General features: G+C 45.4%; 1 protein-coding gene across 1 annotated transcript; it reads left to right on the top strand.

The window, feature by feature from the left end:
* The first annotated feature begins 27 nt into the window (after positions 1-27).
* Positions 28-23532, top strand: ARR3 (arrestin 3). The gene is made up of 16 exons (XM_070951684.1): positions 28-44; positions 2129-2159; positions 3369-3429; positions 5858-5902; positions 7861-8060; positions 9097-9156; positions 11344-11411; positions 12933-13068; positions 13862-13946; positions 15681-15753; positions 16460-16597; positions 16687-16770; positions 18626-18649; positions 20121-20173; positions 22562-22571; positions 23445-23532. The coding sequence occupies exons 1-16, from the start codon at positions 28-30 to the stop codon at positions 23530-23532; spliced, it is 1173 nt and encodes a 390-aa protein (XP_070807785.1).
* Positions 23533-27561: the final 4029 nt, after the last annotated feature.

Genomic DNA, 27561 nt, shown 5'->3' with positions numbered 1-27561 from the left:
CAGGAGTTCTGCTTCCGGTCCCCAAAGATGGCTGACGGACCAAAGTAGGTCTGGCTTATTTATCTTCCCTGTGGTCTGTGAGAAGGGTGCGCCTCATTTCACTGCCTCACCCCGGCCCAGCGAAAGGCACCCCTAGGAGGCTCCCTGGAGGGGCAGAGGGGCTTCTCTTCAGCCTGACTCTCCTACGCTCGGCCCCTTTTCCTTGTGCTTGAGGCAGCTGGAGCCCCCAGTGCCCCACCAAGATTGGTTGCTAAGCTGATACCCTCCCAGATTTTCCTGCTCACATTCCGTAGTGCAGGAAGATAACAGCCCCTTTCTCTCCATCAGCTCAGCTTCATTTCATAATTTGGCCGGGTTTCAATTACAGTGCAATTTTCAGTGATAATGTTCAACCCTTAACAATTTTAGCAACAATTAGACTGGTGGAGTCTTTGGTAGTGTCTGAACTTGGTTGAGTGTGGGGTTTGCTCCTTGTTTTATATGCAGCAGCTTGCCCAGCAGGTGTTAAGGGGGTGTGGTTTTCTCCTTGGTAGTTGCTTGATTAGGGTATTGTTTTCTGTGTGTTTGTCTGGTATTAATCCCTGCTTATCTGGGTGTCTGTTGCTGGAAAGGATGTGTTCTAGTATTTTTGTTTCCTTTTTTAGCTTTTGTGAATGGTTTATCTTGATATGTCTATTCATGGCTGATTTGTCTGAATGTCAAAAACCCCTTAGCGTTCTTTGCCATTTGGCTTGGTCTAAAATACTCACAGTTTCCCAGTTGAAACTGTGGTTGAGTCTATCCATGTGTTGTGACACTAAGGAGTTTTTACGGTGTCCTCTGACTGCTTGTTGGTGTTCATGGATGCGCTCTGCAAGTCTTCTGCCCATCTGCCCTATATAGTGGCTGTTATATATGTTCTTTATGTTGGCATTCTGGCAAATCAGCCATCAACTAGCTGGGCCATGAAAAATCTGCCAACAAAGCTTAGAGAGCCCCAAGGACTCCACGGTTCAGATGCTGTATTCTCTTCTACTTGAATAATTAGAATGGATTGCTATGTCACAGGAAAAGAGGCTTACATGTTTTATAAATAATAAATATTATCAGATTGTGAACATTGGGGGGCAGAAAATTAAGGTTGGGCTTATCCAAGATGATAAGCAACTCCAGAGCTGTGACTGCTTCAGCCCTGCCCCTCCCCCACCACTGACAGATCCACCCTGAGAATCAAAGGATTCCTCTTGAGCTGCATCTTCCCGATGGAGCCCAGGACCTTTGCAAGGAATCACGGGTGATATCTTGGCATTTCTTCTTCTAGAGACCTCTTTTTATTTAATGGGAGGGGGTATATTTTAAAATTGAAGGTTCTGAATCTGGGGAAAGGAGCTAAAGTGATATTGCTCCTAAAGCTCAGATTTAAAGCTGTGATCTTTTGAGACTCTGGAAAAATCCAGGAGGAGCAAAGTGGCTGCCTTTTGGATAGAGGACTCCGCTACTACACCTTTTAGGGTGTAGTCTCTACACTATTCCTACTATTAACCATATTTTTCGGAGTATAAGACGCACCTTAGTTTTTGGGGAGGAAAATAAGAAAAAAGCTGATTGGCAGGTGGATCAGCCTCCCAGTATACCCCCAATCAGCTGTTCCCAGCGGTGAATTTTAGCAGCAGCTTCCTTGGTTGTGAGCTCTGTGCCTTGCTTTTTTTTCTGCCTCTGAAACTTCTGAAACTTTGTTTCAGAAAAAACTTTTTTTCCTGCCTCTGAAAGCCTCCTAAACAGCTTCAGAAAAAAAGCCTCTGAAGTTCTCTTTGGGGGCTTCTTTTCTGATGCTTTATTCAGGCTCTGAAACCTCCATTTGAGAAGCTGGGCAGGGCTACATTCGGAGTATAAGATGCACCCAGATTTTCACCCTCTTTTTTTGGGGGAAAAGGTGCATTTTATACTCCGAAAAATGCACTATGTTCTTTGTAGCTGTTCAGGAATGCCTCATGGGCACACTTCTAACAAATGCATTTTAAATTTTTAAACTATTTTGTGCTTAAGATTAACCACCTTAAGTATTATGGTATATAATATATTGTCCAGCCTCTGAAATTTCTTCTCTCTCCCTGCCCCCTCCATTTGTCTCCCCCTCCTCTTTTGGCAGAGTGTATAAGAAGACCTGTGCCAATGAGAAGGTAAGATGGGGGTTTGCTCTAAACGCATCACGAGGAGGCTAAATTGGCTCAAACCAGGCCTGAGGATTTCTGGCTAATTGGTGTTCAGTCAGGGTCTTAGTCAGAATAAGGGAGAGTGGATAGGATCATTCAGGGGAACCAGGGTGCCAACCACTGCTGGATAGAGATTGACATTTGAGGGAAATTGAATCAGACCTGAGGCTGAGTTTTAAGTGCCCAGCAACGGATGTGACAGTTCAGTTGGGTTGATTCTGACGCATGCAGGAATTGGCCCTGACATGGCAATTTCTGTATATGCAATACAGGTAGTCCTTGACTTCCAATATTTCATTTAGTGACCATTCAAAGTTACAATGGCTTAAAAAAGCGACTTATGACCGTTTTTCATGCTTATAACTGTTGCAGCATCCCCATGGTCACATGATCAGAATTTGGACGCTTGGCAACTGGCTCGTATTTAAGACAGTTGTCATGTCCCGGGGTCAGGTGGTTCCCTTTTGTGACCTTTGTCCAATCCGCTAATCTTCTCAGCTGGAGATCTTTTTTCAAATGGGATTCGGGTTAGAGGGGGCTCCTGAGCAGCTTAAATTGCACCAGGTCCAGAAATATAGTGTCACGGGAGGTTTCTGTGTTGGACCCCAGCTGTTCTTCCCTGGGCCGCCTGCTTGAGCTGTCCTGGTTTCAAAAAGCTGGCAGAATTTCATGTTTTAATGTTTGCCAGTGTGTTCGCAGAAAAGAGCAACAATAACCTTATTGTCTTGTTTTATCACATAGAGTACTGCAGGGGTGGGTTCTAAATTTTTTTACTACCGGTTCTGTGGGCATGGCTTATTTGGTGGGTGTGGCTTGGTGGTGGTGGTGTACTGTGTATTTGATTTATGTTTAGGAAAAAATAAATCAATTAAAGGCAAAACATTTCATTTGTGTCTTAAACTGTATTCTGTACTTTGCAGTCCATTCTCTACTCTTTCAAACATCATTTTGAATTTGTTTTCTACATAATTTTGCATTATCTGCAAATTAGAACCACTTGATAGTCCAGGCTGATGAGATACTATCAAGGAGGGCCTTTTGAGTTCCAAGTAGTATTGTGTGGAGGTGCCAACTTTTGTCATGGTGCCATTGGCCAAGATTATTGGGTGAAAGATACCTGTAAGCAAAGGTGGAGAACCATCTTTCCCCCCCCCCCTCTCTCTCCTGTCTATCCAGTTATCCATCTACCTGGGAAAGCGAGACTTTGTGGATCACGTGGAATCTGTGGAACCTGTCGGTATGTGATTTGCTTTAAATCCTGTTAGTGCTGATTGCATTGTATAGATTCTGCACCCTTTGGAAGAAGGTGACGTAGAGGGCCAAGACAGTTCTGTAACAAGATAATCTGAATTTGTATAGTTATTTAATGCAGTCCAGAGCAACCAAAAGTTGCAAAAGGAAGAATATTCTAATCCCTCTTCTGATTAATACTTTTTATTAAAGGATATGCTTTCATGGGCTCACTTCATCAGATGCATGGTGTGACTAGGCCTGATTTAGGGTTTAAATTGGCATGAGGGGTGATGAGTACAATGGGGGTGGGGAAGAGAAAAGAAGACAGAGCATTTTCAGTGATTCGGTTAAGACAGTGTTTCTCAACCTTGGAACTTTAAGTTGTGTGGACTTCAATTCCCATTCTGGCTAGGGAATTCTGGGAGTTGAAGTCCACATAGCTTAAAGTTGCCAAAGTTGAGAAACTTTGAATTAAGAGATAAATTACTGATTTTGTTTGAGATAGAACTTATACTAATAGATCATTGGGCTGGATTTAGGATGAGTTGTTCACAAATGGACCAAACCCTGATACTATTACTCTGGTTATAAAAAAAAATGCAGTCAACTGTAGATTTTAGGTCTGTCTTTGGTTCAGTTTCCAAGGATAAACTACAGTAAATGTTGAATATTTCTTCTGTTGATAGAGACTTTGTTTTGTTGCTGCAAATCTAGGAGATGATCATTGTTGTGCTACTCTCTATTTAGCTGTTTCAGTCAGACCAATAACTCTGGCCACTTGGAAACTGGAGGGTTTAGCTCAGCCCTTCCTGTTTCCATCTGTAAACTCTGTGGCATTTTGCAAAAAAGTCACCGTGTTCTGATTGTGATCAATCTTTTACAAAACTCTGTAAGACACAACCAGGCCCACCTCAAGGGAACCAGAGTCCCTGCCAGCCATTTATACTTTCACTTTGGAACACCATTCACGGAGAGTTGCTGTAAATTTGATGCGCCAAGCTAAGCTAAGACCAGGATTGGCTGAACTTTAAAGTAATAGTAGAATAATAGCCCCACATGATGTCTAGACTAGTGAAAAGAAGAACTAGGAGAGACATGATAGCAGTGTTTCAGTATTTGAGGGGCTACCACAAAGAAGAGTGGTCACCTATTCTCCAAAGCAAGAAACAATGGATGGAAACTAATCAAGGAGAAAAACAACTTAGAAATAAGGAGAAATTTCCTGACAGTGAGAACAATTAAGCAATGAAACAGCTTGCCTCTGGAAGTTGTGGCTTTTACTAGCCTTAGCTCATTTTCTACCTTTGCCCTATATTCTGAGCTGAAGCTTGGTAGGCCTGCTTGGCGGTTATATCTGTTTCATCCAGGTAAAATAAGCATCCTTCCTTAGTTTTAGTCCCTTTGTGAGCTGGCTCTTCAAATACAGTTTCCTAATTTTCTTCCACACTCATGTGTTTGAAACAATCCTTAAACTGTTTTTCAAGTATTCTTAGTTTGCTCTACTGTAACTGTTGGAATTCATTGTCAACAACTACAGTAGTATTCAGTCAGTAGATGGCAGAATTTTTCTAACTTTGGATCTATGGTATACATACTATATATTCTATGGTCTATGCTCTTTTGTTCTGCGTAGAGTTTCCTGTTTCCTGTTTCAGTTATATAGTTGAGCAGTAAAGCACATGGTGAATGTACTCTTTGTTTGCTCTGTGTAGTGCTTTATATAAACAGAATTTCTTAACAGTAACACATTTGCCTTTAAGTCCCAAGGGTGCTTTTTCAGGAGCCAACTGGACTTTCTTGTTTTTCTTTTGAAGACGTTTCGCTTCTCAAACAAGAAGCTTCTTCAGCTCTGACAGGATAGTGAGGAATGGAAGGGTTTATATTCCTTGCAGACAGCTGGTCATTTGCATCCTTTTAGAGGGTTGTTGAAGCATTGATAGTGCTCCTGGTTCCTGTAGTCTGCAGTATTTTCCTCTGGAAATCCATTGGGATTAGGAGTAGGAATGGATAAATCCTTCCATTCCCCACCATCCTGTCAGAGCTGAAGAAGCTTCTTGGATGAGAAGCAAAACTTTTTCTTCAAAAGAAAAAACAAGAAAGTCCAGCTGACTCCTGAAAAAGCACCTTTGGGACTTAAAGGCAAATGTGTTACTGTTAGAAACTCTGTTTATATAAAGCACCAAAGCCTGCTGAGGAATTCTAGGAATTGAAATCCACAAGTCTTAAAGTTGCTAAGGTTGGAGACCCCCTGGAATAGATGACAACAACAACTGGGCTCCAAGGACCCTCAACGGCCTCTGGAAAGCCTGGAAATTGGTTGTGGAGTTTTATTGCTATGCTTGGAGAGAAGGCAGACAGCCCTTTGCATCATCCTCATGCTGGTTTTTTGTTCTGTTTTTTTAATCAGGTTCTGTTATCTTTTTTATTTCTAGATGGAGTTGTTTTGCTAGACCCAGAAACCGTGAGTGACAGGAAAGGTACATTTCTTGTTTCTTTTTTCTCTCTGCCCTCTTCAGAAACATTATTTATTTATTTAGCAAATTGATCTCACTGGACATGGCTCTGGACAGCATACAACCAACAAAAGAGCCTTGGTAGCGCAGCAGACTAAAACACTGTTAAGTAATACCAGCTGCCTGCAATTACTGCGCGTTCAAATCTCACCAGGCTCAAGGTTGACTCAGCCTTCCATCCTTTCGAGGTAGGTAAAATGAGGACCCGGATTGTGGGGGCAATAAGCTGACTTTGCATAAAAAAGAACACCGCTGGGGGGGGGGGGGCGAAAGCCCTACTAAGCAGGTATATACAAAAGTATGAAGGCTATTGCTTAATGCACTGTAAGCCACCCTGAGTCTCCGGAGAAGGGTGGCATATAAATCGAACCAATAAATAAATAAATTAAAACAATAAACATAATAAAATACTTAATCAGCCAGATTGCAAGAGAATAACAACCATTCAACTACAAAACATCTGTCTCTCAGCTCCCCACGGGATCTTCCTGGTTGCCGGGGAAAACACCTGTTCAGGGCTTTTCCAAAGGCTATCAGGGATGTGTCTGACCTCATCTCAGAGAGAAGCCTGGGAGCCACCACAGAAAAGGTGTTTCTTCTAGGTTCCACCAGGTGGAAGTTAGCAGACGGGACCTACAGCACACCCTTCCTGCTGGATAGGTATATGGAATTGGGGAGAGGCGGTCCCTCAAATAGCCTGGTCCCAAGTCAGGCTAGCGATCAAAGCCAGCCCCTTGATTTGAACCAGGAAGCAGTCTGGAAGCCAATGCAGCTCATGGAACAGAAGTATAAGGTGTCCTATAAAGGGCTCAGGGAGCTGTCCATGCAGCTGCACCAGTTGAAACTTCCAATTATTCTTCAAGGGCAGCCCCATGTAGAGCACATTACAGTAATCCATCCTAAAGGGCATGAAGGACTGAGCCTCAAGGCACACAATGTGAAGCTGTGCAAGGCCCTCTTGATCACAACTGCCACTTGCTCCTCAAGCAGGACCCCCAAATTGGACCCTGAAATCATCCGCCAATAGACATTAACATCTGTAGACTATGCAAAAGAGACAATCAACCAGCCCAAAAGAGAACAAAAAAACTCCAGCACCTGATTAGCATAGATTAACTCTAAGGTTAACTTCAGACCAACCATCAAGTAAGCAACACCCCAATCAAGAAACTGCCAAAGAGCCATCAGTAAAGGGCCCAACCAAGGATCTCCCCCCCCCCCACACACAGATAGGCAAGTCACCAGAATATAAACTGACAGCAAACAGTACTCCTTACTAGCACTGATGATGTTACCTAGTTGGGTAATAAAACGTCTACAAGAAAACAAGCTCAGAGAGCACCAAGGACCCCTCATTTCAACCCCAAGCTACAAATATTGTCCTTTATTGGCACCCACAGACTGTGTATCAGGTTTGTCTGCATAATGGAATGTATGGATGACCTTGGAGGATGAGGGGAAGAGATGCTGCCTAAGAAACGATCAGTCAAGAGAAGCAAGAGCCCTCAGACACTTAATGGTCAGGGAAAGAACCTTAGGGAGGATCCTCCCTAATGGATCAAATGGCCAAAATTGAAGTTTGGACCTCCATAGTTGCAAGATTGTGTTAATGTAGCCCTATGATAAAGTAGAATTAGTTCATCTAGTTGTGTTTCTTGTCTGGTTTGCTAGTCTGAGGGACTTCTGTCATATCCAACATCAAAGATATTTGGTATTTGCTACCAAAGACAGCAAAGATCCAGAAGGCCCCAAAACCAAGAATCACTCCCATTTTCAATCGAAGCCTCTTTTCCATCCAGATCCGGAACTAAGAGTAATTGTTTTCTTTCCTCCATCTCTCTGCCTAAACCTGCTTATAAGTGTTCTCTTGTATTTTTCTCTGCTCTTTTTTTTTTTTTGTCCTTCATCCTTGGATGGTCCAGTCTATGTGACCCTCACATGTGCATTCCGGTATGGTCGAGATGACCTGGATGTCATTGGGTTGACCTTCAGGAAGGATCTCTATGTCCTCACAACTCAACTTTACCCACCAGTGCCAGACCAGGCTCCGAAGACTCTCACACCCTTACAGGACAAGTTGATGAAGAAGTTAGGAGAACATGCTTACCCGTTCACCTTTGAGGTATCCAGTGATTTGTGAAGTTTCCCCCTTCCCCCTTCCTTCCCACAGCTACAGCTGCTGCATGTATGGGCTGTCCCATGCCCATACGAGGGGCATCAGAAGCTTCTGAGATGTGGCTATGGGCTACCCCATCAACTCAAACTCCTCCTGTGTAAAGTAAAAGATTGAGGCTGTAACTGGTTTTTTTTTTGTATTCTACTGCATGGAAAAAAGTCAGATGTCACTACTTTTTTCTTCCTTCTTCAGTTCTTTCTACACTTCTCCTCTTTCTGGTTTTTTAGGAGTTAGTTTTTAGGAGCCCTGGTGGAGGCACAGTGATTAGAATGCAGAATTGCAGGCTGACTCTGCACACAGCGAGGAGTTCAATCCTGGTTAGCTCAACGTTGAGTCAGCCTTCCGTCCTTCCCAGGTCGGTAAAATGAGGACCCAGATTGTTGAGGGCAATATGCCGATGCAAACCACTCAGAGAGGTTTGTAATGCACTGTGAAGTCTAAAGTGCTATTGTTATTGATATTTTTCAATTTTTATTTCTATTTTATCTTGCAGTAACCTTTAATTTAAAAAGTGGAAGTGCCTCCCACATTGCTTTATTCCCCTTACCTGCACTATGATTGTGTTGTCTGGTGGGGGGGGGATTACTATGCTCTCTCCTCACCCATCGCTCGCTCCCCCACCTTGCTGAAGACGTGGGTTTTTTTTTTTTTGCTTTAATTTATATGCCGCCCTTCTCCGGAGACTCAGGGCGGCTTGCAATGCGTTAAGCAATAGCCTTCATACTTTTGTATATTTATACAAAGTCAGCTTATTGCCCCCACAACTGGGTCCTCAATTTACCTACCTTTGAAAGGATGGAAGGCTGAGTCAACCTTGTGCCTGGTGAGATTTGAACTTGCAGTAATTGCAAGCAGCAGATGTTAATTACAGTGCTTTTTCTTGGACTTTCTTGGACTTTCGGGAAGGGAGAAGCTCTGTGTGTCTTCATATCTGGGACTCTCTTCAGGATGGTTATTGCATCTGGTTTTTTTGTTTCCATAGATGGCGACCAATCTGCCGTGTTCAATCACACTGCAGCCAGGAGCAGATGATACTGGAAAGGTAGGTGGCAGCTTCATGTTCAGATTTCACTCTTCTCCTCCATGGGAAGGGGGGGGGGGGTCGCCAAGCCGAATGCCAGCTGTAGAGACAAGAGTGTGTTCAGGCACTCTTAAGGGCCCCTCAATCTTGGAAGCCCCAAGGCTCTGGTTTCTCAGGCTGACTCATTCCCCAGCTGTAGCACTGGGCTCATCCTCCCAACCCAACCAGTCTCCCTTGGAGCTGCACATCTGCTTGCCTGGTTCCTTGACTGGATCCTTAGCTCCGCTTCTAATTTGCCCCACATTTTTCAAACTATCATTTAAAAAAAAAAAGATTTCTCAGGTGATCAGTTCCTTTCTATGTTTTGCTGCATTTCCTTTGCCTTCCTTCCTTGAGCTGCAGTGTCTCTGGAGCAACCACTGCAAAATACGAAGGGAATGAATAAGCAGAGCAACTGGTCTCTGGACACCATCTCTGGTACTGGGTAGCAAATACAAATCTGATCTCTTCTCTAAACCAGGGGTCTCCAACCTTAGCAACTTTAAGACTGGTGGACTTCAACTCTCAGGTGGCTGAGGAACTCTGGGAGTTAAAGTCCACCAGTCTTAAAGTTGCCAAGGTTGGAGACCCCTGTTCTAAATGTATTTTATCTTTGGCTGCTTAGAGTTGCTAAGCGTCTGAATTTTGATCCCGTGAGCATGGGGATGCTCCAACGGTCACAAGTGTGAAAAATGGTCATAAGTCCCGATATAGCCAGCGTCCCGATATAGCCAGCTGACGCCATCGCTGGCTATTGGGGGCGAATCACTCACCCCCACGGAGAGGGCTCGTAACTTGGGCGTCCTCCTGGACGCACGGCTGTCTTTAGAAGATCATTTGACGGCCGTGGCCAGGGGGGCTTTTTATCAGGTTCGTCTGATACACCAGTTGCGCCCCTTTCTAGATCGGGACTCCCTACGCACAGTCACTCAGGCACTCGTCACTTCCCGCCTGGACTACTGCAACGCTCTCTACATGGGGCTCCCCCTGGGGTGCACCCGGAGGCTCCAGCTGGTCCAGGACGCGGCCGCGCGGGGGATTATGGGGGCGACGAGGCGCTCCCATGTGACACCTCTCCTGCGCGAGCTGCACTGGCTCCCGGTGGTCTTCCGGGTGCGCTTCAAGGTGTTGGTGACCACCTTTAAAGCACTCCATGGCTTAGGGCCGGGGTACTTATGAGAGACCGCCTTCTGCCACCAATAGCCTCCCACCGGCCAGTACGCTCGCACAGAGTGGGCCTCCTCAGAGTGCCGTCCGCCAGACAATGTCGGCTGGCGACCCCCAGGGGGAGACCCTTCTCTGTGGCGGCACCCACCCTCTGGAACAACCTCCCCCCAGAGATACGTACAATAACAGACCTCCGGATTTTTCGTCGGGCCCTGAAAACCTATTTATTTCACCTAGCTGGGCTGGCTTGAGTTAAATTTTAAATTGACTTTAAATTGTGTTGTTTTAATTTACGGCCAAAATATTTAATTATTTTAAACTGTTTTTGTATGTTCTGTTTTTTACTTTGGCTGTTCACCGCCCTGAGTCCTGTTTGGAGAAGGGCGGTATAGAAATGGAAACAAACAAACAAACAAACAAATAAATAAATAAATAAATAAGTCACTTTTTTCCAGTAACTTTGAATGGTCACTAAATGAACTGTGGTAAATCGAGGACTATCTGTAGTCCACCACCTATGTAATGCAAGAATGTCCCACAGGTGTTTTTTTCAAAAAGCAATTGGCCTTTGGTTTTTCCTTGAAGACATTTCACTTCCCCTCCAAGAAGCTTCTTCAGTTCTGAGAACTGAAGAACTGAACCGAACTGAGAACTGAAGAAGCTTCATGGAGGAGAAGCGAAATGTCTTCAAGGGAAAACCAAAGGCCAGTTGCTTTTTGAAAAAAACACCTTTGGGACAGCCATGACCTGGATGTCTGAGAATCTCCATAGATGTAATGGAGGAAATCCCCCCCTGGGGATTAGTCCATCGGCCACTGCTTTTCATCTTCCTGTGACTCAGTTTACATTATGTCAGTGGCAAGCTAGAATAAAGGTTCTACGACATGGGAAATCCTTCAAGAGGCTAAAATTCCTCTCTTAAACTTTCTTAATGATTACTGTAAATAAAGGCACAATTTGCCCCGCGTCAACTTGTAACCTCTGCTCTTGTGTCTCCCGCAGTCCTGTGGTGTGGATTTTGAGGTGAAGGCGTTTTGTGCTCAAGACCCAGAAGAGAAAATTTCTAAGAAGTAAAGCCAGCAATTTTTAACCTTTAGTTATTTACTGTATGTCATTCATGAAACAGTTCCACGGTTAACCAGACCAAAAGAGATGACTCTGTATTCAAACGTGCTTTATCTTGTATCGTAGCCTGTTAAACATTTGTGTCCTCTTTCATTCTGATTAGGTTGCAAATACTTCTCAACTCTAGTTGTGCAAAGAGGCCTTCGTGCCTTTGGTTAGCCAGTCTAGTAGATAAGAGGGAGGGTTAGAGGGGTCTCTTCAGAATGGTGGCATTTGTCCTCCTTGTTTTTGGAGGACGAAAAACATGGCACTGATTCTGATGAGTTGGAAGGGCAAATGAACTCGTTTTAGCTGTTGACATCCAGATACTCCTTGAGGATGGCTAACTAGTGGCCAGACATGGGATACCGCCTCTTTGCTGGGTTTTGGGCTCCTGGCTGCAAGTTAACGTTGCAGTCAAATGCTTGGTATGGGGGAAGGGGTATTGTAGCTGCCTCTCCTTCCCCTCAAATGTCTGCAAATTCTGCATAGTTTTCAGGCCTTGCTGATCCATCACACCTGAAAGTATCCCTCCCTTCCTACAGTTTTATTCTCCCCCAAACTAGGGGTGTGTGTGTGTCCCACTTTTGGGATGCTTTCACTACTCTTCCCCCCTTGGACTCAAATTTCATTCGTCAGACTGTTGTCTAAACTGTGTCTCTTCCTCCTGTCTCCAAAAATCATTTTCACTTGGTCTCCATGCTCCAATTCCAGTCTTCCCTATGGCTATTTTCACCTTATTCTCCAGGTTGAAACATTTCTGGGAAGTGGGGTGAAAGGTAAAAGACCAAGGCTGCATGAAGTATTTCCAGCTTCTCTTTAGAGCCTGGGGGAGGGAGAGAGGGGGGGGGAGAGAGAGTGAGAGAGAGAGGGAGAGAGAGAGGGAGGGAGAGGGAGGAAAGAAGAGAGAGGGAGGGAGGAAGGAGAGAGAGAGGGAGGGAGGGAGGGGAGAGGGAGGGAGGGAGGAAGGGGAAAGAGGGAGGGAGGGAGGGGAGAGAGGGAGGAAAAGAGGGAGGGAGGGAGGAAGGGGAGAGAGAGGGAGAGAGGGAGAGAGAAGACAGGGAGAGGGAGGGAGGAAGAGAGGGAGGGAGGGAGGAAGGAAGGAAGGGGAGAGGGAGGGAGGGAGGGAGAGGGAGGGAGGGAGGGAAAGGGAGGGAGGGGAGAGAGGGAGGGGAGAGAGGGAGGGAAAGAGGGAGGGAGGAAGGGGAAAGAGAGGGAGGGAGAGAGGGAGAGAGAGAGGGCGAGCTTCATGTTTCTGATTGGTTCAAGAGGCTTTGATGCTCTCTGCCCTTGTCCAGGTTGGCAGGGTTAACCTTGATTGATTTTTTTCCTATCTGAGCCTTTGTGGGACAGGATTCTTCCCTCACTGTTATTTTCTATGGTAGTTTACAAATTCAGCAAAGCCGAAAGAATACTTCACCAGGATTCCCTCTCCTGCCTCTCCTTGTGGCTGTGGAGTGCTGACCCCCCGTTTCATCTGCTTCCAGGAACTCCGTGCGGCTGGTCATCCGGAAGGTGCAGTTCGCCCCCACCCTCACGGGCACCTCGCCCAAAACTCAAGTAAACAAGCAGTTCATGATGTCAGACAAGCCGCTGCACCTCGAGGCGTCCATGGACAAGGAGGTCGGTGTCTTCTCAGTCGCTGCCATGCTGAAGGTCTCGGTCCTCGGGATGGGACAATTCGCCAACTCACCATGGCCCCTCTCACCGTGGGACAATTCAGCAGTTCAATTTTATTGTTTAAAATAATTTAAAAACTATTTTAATTTTTGTTATTCACGTTTCATTTTGTCCCTCCTTTGGCGTCCTTTCTTTAATGTTCCAGCATTTCTTTGATTTTAGTGTCATTCTTATTCTGTGGCAAATTGTCCCACAGCGAGTTGGCCATGGTGAGTTGTCCTAGATCAGTGTTTCTCAATTTTGGAAGCTTGAAGATGGGTGGACTTCAACTCCCAGAATCCCCCAGCCAGCGCTGCTGGCTGGGGGATTCTGGGAGTTGAAGTCCACCCATCTTCAAGCTACCCAAGGTTGAGAAACACTGTCCTAGATGCTCTGTCCTGGCCCCGTCTCCTTTCAGACAGGCTCACGTTCTCTCCTTGAAGCTCTGTTTGGTAATCCCAACTCTTGCGGGAACCCCTGGCTCTTGGCTCCTGGTTCATTGAAACTGCGGGACCCTCCAGAGTAGTATGTGCATTTTTCACAGGTGCTACTCTGTCATCGACTTTTTCTGATTTTACCCACGTTTATTGTCTTCCTAAGACTGGATTTCTTCTAATCATAGATGGGTTGGTTTGCAGTGTAGCTTCACAAGATTAGAAGGGAAAGAGGGCAGAGGAGCTTGCTAAATGGGGCCCCTCTCCAGAATTACGAGGGTGCTGATTTTCTATCTGATTTTAGTAACCTATTGTGATTTCAGATTTATTACCATGGGGACCCGATTGGAGTGAATGTGGACATAAACAATACTACCAGCAAGATTGTGAAGAAAATTAAAATATCAGGTAAGGGACAAATTAAACAAGCCATGGAAGCAGCCCATTCATGGGGGAATCGGCTATTGCCCAGTCGGACCCTGTGTCCACCTCCGTCTTTTTAACCTTTTGCATCACCCAGTAATTCTCCATCTGACTTGGTCACCAGATGAAGGTTGGAAGCCCTGGACCTTATGATGTTGAATGACTTTAAAAGTCATGCCTTGGGGGTAAGAGAGCCAGAGTTTGTGGCCTTTGTGGCAGCGGTGAAATTCACTTACCTTCTCTAGCGGTTTGAGAATTTCATAAGGCTGGAAAAGACCTCCAGGTCTTCTAGTCCCCGAGGCAGGTGGTCAAGTGGGTGGTCTATTCTATTCTTGAAAACCTTGAAAAATGATGGAGGTTTCCCAATTTACACATCTCTACCAACATCACAAAGTCTATAAATGCGCTAGAGCAGAGGTCCCCAACCTCTGGTCCGTGGACCAGGCCGCAGGATGCCAGAAACCTTGGCCACGCAAACAAGTGAAGCCCCATCCCCTGGATGCAGGCAGCATGCGAAACCACACGCCCTGCGGTCCGTGGAAAATCCTCTCTCCACGGAAGTGGTCCCTGGCACCCAAATGTTTGGGGGCCACTGCACTAGACAACCAAAAAGACATTGTACATCATTGCTTAATTCCCTGCTCAGCTTATATCACAGATTGAACATTGCATGTATTCCAAAATACACGACTTCCATCATTCATTGTGCATTACGGGCATAATGATCCCCAATCCCATCTTCACATTAGCGTAAACCATTTCATAACTTGAGCTCAAGCAGTTTATTACACAACATTCAGGACCCGCGAATGTGGTTCTGGAAAAAGCATCCATGGATCCTTCACTAATTTTGTAATCTTTCACCAACAATCACCACAGTCACGTTTTGAGATGTTTTCCTTTGCCAGGGACATACATTGTAAACTCGCTTAAATCACATATTCAGTACAGATCTTTTTCTAAGCAGATATTCACCAAACAATCATCGTTCTCATTCATTGTTGGTTATCCAGCTCTCTGGAACCAGTTACCTCCTGAGATCCGGACTACCCCCACCCTATTGGCCTTCCGGAAAGCGGTGAAGACCTGGCTTTTCCGGCAGGCCTGGGGCCGTTGATCTCGCTGTTGCAATCTTGCGAGATCTGGCCATGAATGGTGTGCATGGGCTTTTAATGTTTTAAAAATGTTTTTATAATGTTTTTAAATAATTTTCCTATGTTCTTTGTTGTATTATTTTTTGCTGTAAGCCGCCCAGAATCCCTTGGGAGTTGGGCGGCATAGAAATTTGATAAATTAAATTAAATTAAATTAAATCTGAATGGCCAAATCAGTTTTTTTGAACCATGATTCACTGCTCACATTCCACCAACTTAGTAGAAGGTACATGTAGTGTACTAACAGAATAGCAGAGTTGGAAGGAACTTAGTCCAACCTTTTGCTCAAATTGACACACTCAAAATATGCGGATGCTCCATCACCGGAGGTTTTTAAGAAGAGATTGTCCAGAATGGTATATCTTCTGCCTGAGCAGGGGATTGGACTAGAAGACCTCCAAGGTCCCTTCCAACTCTGTTATTCTGTTATTCTGAAATATTAAAGTATTAGGGACACAGTTCCACCTGCATGTTTTAATAAACTTGTAATATCTGTGTAAAATCCCCCACTCCCTACAACCTTAGAGGATTACCACTGATCTACGGTGTCTCCTTTTCTCTCCAGTTGACCAGCTGACAGATGTGGTTCTCTATTCCCTGGACAACTATACGAAGACGGTCTGCTCAGAGGAATTTGTGTAAGTGGCCTGTCTTTGGTAGGTGGGAGTCAAGGAGAAGAGAGGGCGGTGGGTCCAGTCTTGGTAGAACGTTCTCTTGGGGCTTTGGCTAAAGACAGCAGTTGTAAGCAGAGCATCTCTGATGGTCTTCTGTTTTGCCCCGAAACATGCTGTATATATATGTGTGTTTTATTCATGTTTGAATTTTTAAAGACATTTTGGAAAATGGAATCTTTATAGTTGGATATCGTATGGAGATATGAAAGCCCTTGACAAGGGAAAAGGTCACTCCTGAATTGAGGTGGGGGGAATGCATTCCCCCCCAAATGGAGGAAATGGCTGTTTAGGTGATCTGATTGTTCAGAGGCTAAAGTAGGGGTTAATGAAATTGCTCGATTTGGATGAATTGGGGATAATTCCAGTGAATTCAGGAAAGGAGGGATCATTCGGCCTCATGCCATGAAGTTGTCTGTTTTGATGCATCGGAGCGGATCTGTCCCTCTCGCCTTTTCCAGTGCATACGCACGCAGTAAAGCCCCTCCTTTGAACGCACAAGGGGCCCACAGAATGGGAGTGCAGGCGTGTAAGTCACATGTTCCTTGATTCAAGTCTATTTCTCTTCTGGGGAAAAATGATTTTCTCCATCGTTGCCAAGCTAGAGTTTTCGCAAGCATCAGCAGAGCCCAGCAGCTTCTCGTCCACTGATCTTGCCTCCCTTTTCCCACAGGGAGAACGTGGCTGCAAACTCCACTTTCTACAAAACGTTCACAGTGACTCCCTTGTTGTCCAAGAATCGCGAGAAGCGTGGTTTGGCTCTGGATGGGAAGCTGAAGCACGAGGACACCAACCTGGCTTCCAGCACCATGTAAGAGGAAACGCCTTCTCCCTCCCTCCCTCCCTCCCTCTGGCTATTGCTCCCCAGCTCTTCCAACGTCTCTCCTTCTTTATCCTTAGTCTGAGGCCTGGGATGGACAAAGAGGTTCTGGGCATCCTGGTGTCCTACAAAGTGAAGGTCACCTTGGTGGTATCGAGAGGAGGGTGAGTCTTTTTTTCCAGAAGAACAGTGTGAAAAAGCCCCCTTTGGATTCTGCCTCCGTCTCCCTCTGTCCCCCCTCCCCACACTTTTCCTTGGGGAACTCAGCCCCACTTGACATTGGGACATGCCTAGCCATTAGTGGGGTGTGGGGGTGTGGGTGGGAGTTTCCGTGGCTTTGAGAGGCAATCTGCTCAGAGAGCCGGTCCAGAGCCTTTGCCCACTGCCTGGGCTTCCTTGGCTCTGTTCCTGGCAGGTTCTTGCCTGGTATTCTGATTCTGTTTCATTCGTATGATCTGCTAGGTCAAGTACTTGACTTGCAACAGTTCATTTAATGACCGTTTGAACTTACAATGGCACTGAACAAAGTGACTTCTTATCGTATTGTCACACTTATGACTGTTGCAGCATCCCCATGGCCACGTGACCAAAATTCAAGATGCTTGTCAACTGACTCATACTTATGACGGTTGCAATGTCCCAGGGTCACGTGATCCCCTTTTGCAACCTTCTGACAAGCCAGGTCAATGGGGGAGCCAGATTCACTTAACAACCGTGTTACTAACTTAGCAACTGCAGTGATTCACTTAACAACGGTGGCAAGAAAGGTTGTAAAGGGGGGTAAAATTCACTTAACAACTGTCTCGCTTAGCATCAGAAAGTTTGGGCTCGATTGTGGTTGTAAGTCGAGGACTTCCTGTACACATATGGGCAGCCTTTAGTTTTAAATGTTATCACGACTGATATATATTAACAACGTGATATGTGACATTAAATTAAAGGAGAAAAAGTTGTGGAGAACCATCTCAAATGGCTCGAGAGGCCTCTTCCCCGTCCATTTGCTAAAGGCAAGCAAACCCTCATTCAAGTATTCATCCGCAGTCTTGAGCTGCAAAGATCTTCCAGAATTGTGTGATGGTTATTCTCTTTCTTTAATAGCCCATCGTTCTTGAGCTCTCGATCAATTCGAAACCCAGCTAGCTTTGGCTGATCTTTACAAAATGAGGCTGGGTCAGCCTTTCTTAGGTGGGAGACCCACAGGGCGTTCCAGGGGGATAGACTAGATTGGGAAAATAGTAGCCCACCACCCAAAGCAGGTCAGAAAGAGATCAAGCAAACACGGGAATGATTTCATTCTTTCTTCAACAGACTGGAGCTTACATGCTAAGACGAAGCTCGGCATCCTTGCCATGCATGCATTAATCAAACAACGCTGATTAATGTTGCAGGGAGTTTGGGCCTCTACTTAATGCTTCTAGCTGGCCTGTTAAACTGTGTAACTAGAATAATCGGAGAAGTTTAATCAAGGAAGTGTAGCAATTTCAGTCTATTTGCACAATTCCTTTGTGCCTATATTGGACAGAAATTGGAAGATTGGAGGCTGAACTCCAGCAATTTACTGGCAAAAAAACAGCAATGGAGAGTTGCTGTTCTGAGAGCCAATTTGGCTTAGTGGAGAAGGTGCCAGGCTAGAAACCAGGAGACGGTGAGTTCTAGTCCCTCCTTAGGCATGAAAGCCAGTTGGGTGCCTTTGGGCCAATCACTCTCTCAGCCCAGTCCACCTCACAGGGTTGTTGTGGGGAAAATAGGAGAAGGAAGGAGTATTAGGGATGTTCACCACCTTGAGTGGTTTATAAGAATAATACAGGCAGAAAATAAATAAATAAATAAATAAATAAATAAATAAATAAATAAATAAATAAATAAATTGAATGAATGAATGAATGAATGAATGAATGAATGAATGAATGAATGAATGAATGAATACCGGTAAATAAAAATATAAATAAAATATCTCCCCTTTCATATATGTGCAGTACCCTTTGTGTATTCCATACTGAGCCTTCCTTCTTTCCACAGCATCCTGGGAGATCTCACATCAAGGTAAGTACGGATTTATTGATTACTAAATCAGTTTATTCCCAGTTGTTTTGAAAGGTGCCTGGCTTAAGCTTTGCGGACTGTGCTCTTGAGTGGGTGCCGTCATGCTGCGATACCTTTGAGGTTGGTGGGTTATTGGAGGGCCAGTAAACTGGCTCTCAGGGTAGTCCCTGGATTAGAGATTGTGCTTGCATAGAAGAAGAGTGTGAACAATTTGGGCTGTGATTCCTGGTCAGAATGTACCAAGATGTGCCATTCCTGCCCTCACCATTATCAGAGAGCGCCACCCACGGCATAAAGGTAGTTAAAGGCTGGTGACCCAGTGTGGAGTTTGCTCTTATTAAGGAGCAGGTGTGAAAGCCTCGGTTGACCAGAGCCAGGATGGCTGGCCAGGTTCAGTCTCTGTGGGCCCACCTGCTGGCAGCCACAGCCTAGGCAAAATGGCAACGTAGAATAAGAAGAGTCAATGTATAGCATATAAGGAAGCCAAGAATGCAACGTACGTTGTGTCTATGAGTCTGTGAGAAAGGGGAAAGCTCAAGAAATATTAGACTGAGACTGGTCTGATTTTGTGGAGCTGATGAACACATAAAGTGAAGTGAAAGTGTGGGTTTAATGATAGTTACAAGCACTAAAAATACGTCAGAAGCTCTTAGTGTCATTTGGGTTGCTTGGATGTGTATGGAAGGAGGCAGAGCAGAACTCTGCAACAGCCCCTTGGGGCTTCCAGTCAGTGGTCCATGGAGCTGTGCCTGCGTCCACGGCCTCTCCAGGATGGGTGGGCTGCAATGCCTGGTTCTCACCTTGTTAAATGTACACAGAAGCCAATGGAAGAAGTGATCTGGCAGGTGGGGCTTAGGTGTCCCCAGTGTACTTGGTCAGGGGAACTCATGCCAGGATCAATCACCACCTGGCTGGAGGATAGAAATGTGTTGGGACTCTAGGCAACCTGAGACATCTGAAGAAGGCCTGCTGAGAGTCCCTTCTCATCTAGGTTTCATTGGAAGTGCAGGACCTTCCTTCCTTCCTTCCTTCCTTCCTTCCTTCCTTCCTTCCTTCCTTCCTTCCTTCCTTCCTTCCTCCCTCCCTCCCTCCCTCCCTCCCTCCCTCCCTCCCTCCCTCCCTATGACAGCATAGGTTGCCCCACAGGGGTGGAAGGCAGTTTCCCTTCTTGTCATTGGAACTGCAGAAGCTGTCTCTCCCCAATCTTCCTTAGGCCCCAGCTTATTGGTCAATGGGGCTTCCTCCAAGCATGTGTATTTCTGTTGCATATTTCATTGTTTGTTTTTTAAAAAAATCAATTATTTATTATTGGGTTTCTTTTTATTCTGTTGCGTGTGGCCCAGGGTCATAAGATCAGTCAGTTAAAAACTACTTAAATAAAGCAAATGCACCTGTAAAAAACCTAAATGAATTTTGCATTAAAGAACATTCTGTGTCTCCTTTGGCTAAATTGATGTGGTTTCCTTTTCAGTGATGTCTCTGTTGAGATGCCGCTTATCCTGATGCATCCTAAGCCCCCCGAAAGTAAGTGTTGTCTAGGAAGCCCCCCGGCCTCGCTGTCTCAAGACCAGGGGGTTTTGGGGGAATGCCAGGCGCGGGGAAATGCTCCAGTTCTCCAAACTGGAATCAGCCACAGGCCCCCCTCCTTCAGTGATGGGAGAAATCCAGGGGCCACTGATGGAGGGGGGGGGCAATGCAAAGGGCCTGTCTTTGGGGGTAACCCTTCTCCCCAAAGGACCCAAAGCAGGCAGCAAATGTTTGCCTTTGGGAGAGGATTTCATGCTGCTCTTAGAAATGGACATTGGAACCAGGTTCTTTATAGAGATGCACTTTCCCCATTCTTAAAAGCATAAAAAAGGCTGCCTGGAACACATTGGCCTCCCCCTTCCTTCCAGCAGAGACCCCCAAGCCTTCGAAAGTGGCCCCTCCCTGCCCTGCCCTTGCGGGGATCAGCTTCTCCCAGCAACAACCAGGACCTGCCGGGGACTCCGGTTCATGGGCCCTTCAAATTCTCTGGTCCATTGGAGCCAAAGGATCACTATGGATTACTGACTCTCCCTTTTCCACATCTCTGCTAAAAACACATCTAGATATCAGACTTAATACATGGCAGATTTTACAGGGGAAAAAACTGCAGGGGAAAAAAAAATCAAAACCCACTTTCTAGACTTCCAGCCATCTTTTCAGAAGGGCAGGTAAGAGGGTCCCGAGACCAACCTGGGGAATCAGAATGAGACTCTGGGCAAACCACAGCCAAGGAGGTCGTGGTAACCAGGAGGCTGACAGGAAGGAGCTGCTTCCCGTCCCAGAGGGGCAACAGGCAGCCTCCCTCAGCTAGCCATGGCCTCCCCTTCTTCCCACTCTCCCTGCGTCTCGCTCCTTTGTGAGAAGAATATTGAAATTCCAAGTCGGTGGAGGGCTGGATTCCTCTCCTGATTATTTAAACCAGGGGTCTCCAACCTTGGCAACTTTAAGCCTGGCGGACTTCAACTCCCAAAGTGGCTGGGGAATTCTGGGAGTTGAAGTCCGCCAGGCTTAAAGTTGCCAAGGTTGGAGACCCCTGGTTTAGGGGAGGTGCAATTGATTGGAAGTTCTCCCTAAAACCTTAAAGTTGCCAGGTTGGAGACCCCTTGATTTAAACGCCTTTTTCATTTTATGAAAATTCCGAGAATTGAAGTCCTGAAAGTTGCGAAGGTTGAGACACGCTGGTCTAAAGCAGAGATTCTCAACCTTAGCAAGATTTTTTCATTTATGAAAAAAAAAAAATGAAATGGGGTTCTTTTTCCAAGCCCGGACTTCCAACCGCTGGATCAGTGGTGGGATTCAGCCGGTTCGCACCACTTCGGGAGAGCCGGTTGTTAACTTTCTGAGCAGTTTGGTGAACTGGTTGTTGGAAGAAATCATTAGGGCAGAGAACCGGTTGTTAAATTACTTGAATCCCACCATTGCGCTGGATCCTTCCTCATCCAATGATCAGCCCCCTCTCAGTCGCCTCTTCCCCCCTCCCCCCAGGAGTTCTGATCATTTTGGTGCCAAGGGAGGGAGCCTGACCACATATTTAAATGGCACCATTGATGCTCCAGAATGGAGTGGTTCCAACACCAGTGCCCGAAGGTAAACAATAACACCCCTCTAACAAACAAAACACACACACACAAACAAATACACACATATCAATAATTAGCAAGTGCATCTAACTGCCAGAGCCCAATGCTGGGGAAGCACCTGGACTTCCAGACCTTGCAAAAGGCTAAATTCCTTGAATAATCTCCTTTTTTTATTGCCCCCGGCCCCACTGACAAGAGTTGTTTCATGAGGGGCAAATCCAGTGGTGGGATTCAGCCAGTTCGCACTTATTTGGGAGGACCGGTTGTTATCTTTCTAAGCAGTTCGGAGAACCAGTTGTGGGAAGAAATCTTATTTTGTTTTTCTCCACTTTACAGGGCTAATCCTGTAAGGAAGGCAGGAAGGAAACATTCTGCTGGTGTTTCTAGCCTAACCTTTATTGCCTTGCTTATAGAAATTGCCTCTCTGGTTAACCCTTATTATATTGTAACAGCTAAGGCGAAGCGCCCATCAACGTGAGTGATGTTGAGTTGACCACACCCACACAACCCTGAGCCACGCCTACCCAGCTGGTCATTAGGGCAGAGAACCGGTTGTTAAATTATTTGAATCCCACCATTGGGCAAATCCCATCAGTTGGAGGGCTGCACCAGGCTGAAGGTTGACCTGAGAAGTGGACCTGCTTGCTTGGTGACTCTGTGTGCGTTGGTGTGTGTGTGTGTGTGTTGCACCTGGCCAGCTAATAGGTACAGATGGGCAGGGAGTTTTTGTTCAATTCATCGTGATTAATGTGACTAAATGGCGCCTGCATTTCTCTTTCATCCTCTGCCTCTTCCTGATTGACAGCAATAACCAGGTAAGGAAAGAGGGCTCCACATTAGAATTGGCAGCATGTCATTATGGATAATTCGTTCTCCAAAATAAATTTAGCTCTGACAAAAACTCGCTGTTGTTAAGAATGGGCGATTCTTCTGACTGCCCCAAAACATAATTTTATGCAATTTTACCAAACTTCCAACTTCCATGAAAAGTTAATTAATTGGAAAGCTTATGATATTCTCGTGTTTCACTGTAGAAGAAAAATGTGGCGATCTTGTTGTACATTTTTATCCGAGAGTCTTTAGACCAGAGTTTCTCAACCTTGGGAACTTGAAGATGGGTGAACTTGAATTCCCAGAATTCCCCATTGCTGGCTGGGGAATTCTGGGCATTGAAGTCCACCTGTCTTCAAGTTGCCAAAGTTGAGAAACTCTGCTTTAGACAAACCTATCCCCTTAAATCCTATTTATAGATTCTTACCTGTTGAATGAGTATCTGAAACTGCTGAACCAATATCAATAGCTTGTTGTGTTCAGCCCCACTCCTCCCTCCCGCTGCCCATCTGGGAGAACAGATTTCCACTGGTGGCACCCAAGGAGCCCCCACCCCTCAGACCCCAAGAACCAGGAAAGAAACCCGAAAGCTCCAAGAGCTGGTCCTTTCAGCTCTGCTTCCTTCCAGTCTCCTCAATTCCCAGTATTTGCATCAGAGCGGGAGCTCTGGGCTGAGCAAACGGGTGGGCCTGGTTGCGCATGGAATGGTGGGAATTGCTATTCACCCTTGTCCTGGAAAACGTTCCCTGGGCAGAAGAGTTGAGGGAATGAGGGCTTGAAGGCAAGACCAGAGACTGATTCTATCGTAGCTTGGACTCTCATTTTGAAACCTGGCTTTCGTTTTCCGTGATTTTCAGTGATGACATTATGGTTGAGGAATTCGCCCGCCAGAAACTCGGAGGAGAAGGGGAAAGTGAGGACGAGGAGGAAGGAGGAAAAAGCTAATGCTCAACTGTCTTCAGTAGGGGCCACTCCAGTGTTTCAAAGCCGAAATTATTTAGGGCATTTTCATGAGTTCCGTGCATTTTACCTTAATATTTCAGTATTGTGTTTGTAATGTGATAATTTCTCGTAAGCCTATTGTAAGGATCGCCTCTCCTTCCCACTTAAGAAAGTAAGAACTCTTGAAACGTGGTTGTTCAAAAGAATTCTTTTATTAAGCAGAAGTGAAAGCCATCCAGTTAAAGCACGATCTGGATACCCTTAGGCAAGACAAGTAGGATTAAAGCAGTAGAGACCCCTCCCTTTAAGCCAGAATGCAGATTTTAACCAATACACAAGTGTGAAGATGTTTTCTTTCCTAGCTTCCCTGAGAACCCGAACAACCGTGCATTCACACTGTTATTCTTTAAAGTGAAACAACCCACATGGCTATCATGAACATTCCTCCACGTTAAGAGGATTTCAGGGCTCTTTGGCACCAGGATATAGGTTGTAAAATATCTGTTGACACAGGCACTGCGATTAAATCGAATCCAAGTCTCCCCCATCCTCCAATTGAATGGCAGTATCACTTTTAGGGATCTGACACCTATTTTTTCCGCTGTGTTTAATGCGTTTTGCAAAGACTCACTGTACTCCGATGTTTTTCCCCTAAGCCTGAAAGCATGAAGGAGAAAGCCAGCCATGCACCAAGGTGGCTCCTCCACGCCTTCATTTTGCCTGCTTCCTTTCCCCAAGCCCGGCCTTCCAGCCGCTGGACCCTTCCTGATCCAATAAACAGTCCCCCCTCTCAATTGACTCCCCCCCCAGGAGATTCTGATCATTTTAGTGCAGTTGGAGCTGACCTGACAACCCTTTCCTAAGAATTATTGGTATTATTGGAAAAAGCTGATTATCCAGATATCCTGTGATTGTGTGAATAAATGTTATTCTATCAAAAGGCTTTGCTGGACATGTGTTTATGTTTAAACTCGGTTACTGATGACTGACTCATTACCTCTGCTGGAAGTTGGCTGTGAGCTTCCACTATCCTTTCCTGTGAAGTAAACTTTTCTCAGGTTGCTTTTGAAATTCCCTCCTATCAGTTTGAGGTTATGCCCCTGTGTTCTTAATTTTTGCATAATACTGAAAAGACTGCCTTCTAGAACTTTATTCTCACCCTTAATATAGTTAACCCTATATAGTTAACCCTAATATAGTTAGCCCTACTAAGCAGGTATATACAAAAGCATGAAGGCTATTGCTTAACACATTGTAAGCCGCCCTGAGTCTCCAGAGAAGGGCAGCATATAAATCAAGTAAATAAATAAATAAAATAAATAAATAAATAAAGGTTTCAATCATGTCCTTTTCCCTTTTCTGTCCTCCAGGCTGCAGATATTCAGTCCTTCCAATCTCTCCTGATACGTTTTGTCTCTCAGACTTTGCACAGTTTTGTGCTCGTCTCTGGACTCAGTCTTACTAATACCTTTTTAATTTTTTTTTTTTAATTTGATTTATATGCCGCCCTTCTCCGGAGACTCAGGGCGGCTTACAATGCGTTAAGCAATAGCCTTCATACTTTTGTATATTTATACAAAGTCAGCTTATTGCCCCCACAAACTGGGTCCTCATTTCACCTACCTTTGAAAGGATGGAAGGCTGAGTCAACCTTGAGCCTTGGAGAGATTCGAACCAGCAGAAATTGCAGGCAGCTGTGTTAATAACAGGGTGCACTAAACCCCTGTACTATCAAGGCTCTTTTAAAAAAGATCCTTCTCACACTTACTGCTGTTGAAGTAGGTACCGCCCATTCTGTGCCTATGCATTTGATTTTTCTTGCATAAGTGTAAAACCTTTTCTCACTGCTAAATTCCATTTTTTTTTGGATGGGGCCCACTCTTCAAGTCTGTCAAGGTCCTTTTGGAACTTGAACCCATCCTCTAAAGTGTTGGCTATTCCTGCCAGCTTGGTGTGGTCTGTGGATTTGATGAGTTCCCCTCATTTATTTCTTCATCTAAATCAGTGTTTCTCAACCTTGGAAGCTTGAAGATGGGTGGACCTCAACTCCCAGAATCCCCCAGCCAGCTGGCTGGGGGATTCTGGGAGTTGAGGTCCACCCATCTTCAAGCTTCCAAGGTTGAGAAACACTGATCTAAATCATGGGGAAAAAAAGAATCCTTGAGATAGATTGATGGAGACATGTCACTCATGGGAAAAAAAAAAAATCCAACCCAGGCCAGGCCAGGCCAGCTGTCCCAGTGGACCTAAGCAACCAATTTCAAATTGTGAGTGCTCTGGAGGTTTGTAAGAAGCGATTGGACAGCCATTTCTCTGGAGTGGTATAGGCAGTGTTGGCGAATGGGAGTGTGTGTGCGCGGGGGAGTGCCGGAAACTGGAAGAGCAGCGGAAGCTGAGCTGCTGGTTTTTGGCGCGTGCATGCCCGGCGGCCACCTGGTCTTCCGGTTTCTGGCACGCTTGTGCGCACGAAGACCAGCTAGCCAGCACGCATGCGCGCACCAGAAACCAGAAGCTCAGCTTCCTGGCGCATGCAGGCATGCTGGGGAGCTGCTCTTCCAGTTTCCAGTTCTCCCGTATGTGCGAAGACCATTTAGCCAGCACGCATGTGCACGCTGGAACCTTGAAGAGCAACAGGCGATGGCTGGTGCGCCTGGAGAGATGACTCTGCATGCCACTTCTGGCACATGTTCGCCATCACGGGTGTAGGGTCTCCTGTTTGAGCAGGTGCCTGTACTAGAAGACCTCCAAGGCTTTGCTCTGCTCTACTCTTCTATTGCAGTCTAGCTAAACAGAGGCACATTTCTTAAAAGCGGCAGCTGGCTCAGATTGCTAGATAATGTCGGAATCAGAGATTGAAACCTGATAAAATTTGGAAGTACGCTGATTGTTTACCCTGACACCCCAAAGAAATCTCAGCCGGATACAACCGCAAGGAAGTTATAAAACCATCATGTTTCTGAGCATGTTGAGCCTGGATAGCTCAACAGACAGAGCTCTGTAATTTAACACCAGCTGCCTGCAATTAAAGTAAGATCGAATCTCGCCAGGCTCAAGGTTGACTCAGCCTTCCATCCTTTCTAAGGTAGGTAAATTGAGGACCCAGATTGTGGGGGCAATAAGCTGACTTTGTAAAAATATACAAAAGGATGAAGGCTATTGCTTAACGCATTGTAAGCCACCCTGAGTCTCTGGAGAAGGGCGGCATATAAATCAAGTTAAAAAAAAAAATCAGCATCGACTGCAATGCCAGCATTCAGAGCTCCTTTCAATGAATTAACAGGATTTGCTTTCTTTCACCAATAAATCCGGAGGGTTCGTGAGTCTTTGACCCCGATGGCTCCATTATTTTCTCAATGGAGACAATTCCAAGTATGACAGAGGGTGGGCCTGAGGGATGCTGATTTTTGAGAAGGGAAACAGGCAGTCCTCATTTAGCAACGGCTTCGTTTAGCAACCATCTGCAGCTACAGTGGTGATGGAAAAGCAATTTTGCAATCAAACCTCACATTTATGACGACCTTGTAAAGCAATCAATCATTTTTATCTTGGCCGCAGACCAACATTTAACTAATCACGTATCAATTGCACTAAAATAGAAATAATTTAAAAAATAACAACCTGATAAACTGAAATAGCAATAGCACTTAGACTTATATACCGCTTCACAGTGCTTTACAGCCCTGTCTAAGCGGTTTACAGAGTCAGCATATTTCCCCCAACAATCTGGGTCCTCATTTTACTGACCTCGGAAGGATGGAAGGCTCAGTCAATGTTGAGCTGCAATGGTAAGACTCGAACTGCCAAATTGCAGACAGCCAGCAGTCAGCAGAAGTAGCCTGCAGGATTGCACTCTAACCACTGCACCACCATGATAAAATAAGGTAAAATTACAAAGAACTGGTATTAAAATGCCATAGAATCCCAAAACAGGAAAAAAAAAAAAAAAGCAGTAAAGGAAAACTGAAGTTATAAGCCCTGTCCCAGTTCCACTCAGTGACTCTTGGCTTAATGACTGAGTTGTTGCTCCCAATC

The sequence above is a fragment of the Pituophis catenifer genome, unplaced genomic scaffold, assembly GCF_029215685.1.
Source record: "Pituophis catenifer annectens isolate HBS135680 unplaced genomic scaffold, rPitCat1.0.hap2 SCAF_11, whole genome shotgun sequence".
NCBI classification, from domain to species: domain Eukaryota; kingdom Metazoa; phylum Chordata; class Lepidosauria; order Squamata; family Colubridae; genus Pituophis; species Pituophis catenifer.
Note: the sequence above shows the minus strand (reverse complement) of the source record. Positions and strands in the feature narration are given on the sequence as shown.

What these genes read in the sequence shown, in the direction of transcription:
- ARR3 (XM_070951684.1), top strand. An exon ending in AACCGTGAGTGACAGGAAAG is followed by an intron (nt 5,903 to 7,860) that starts GTACATTTCTTG and finishes TGGATGGTCCAG; the next exon opens with TCTATGTGACCCTCACATGT. An exon ending in CTGGGAGATCTCACATCAAG is followed by an intron (nt 18,650 to 20,120) that starts GTAAGTACGGAT and finishes TTTCCTTTTCAG; the next exon opens with TGATGTCTCTGTTGAGATGC.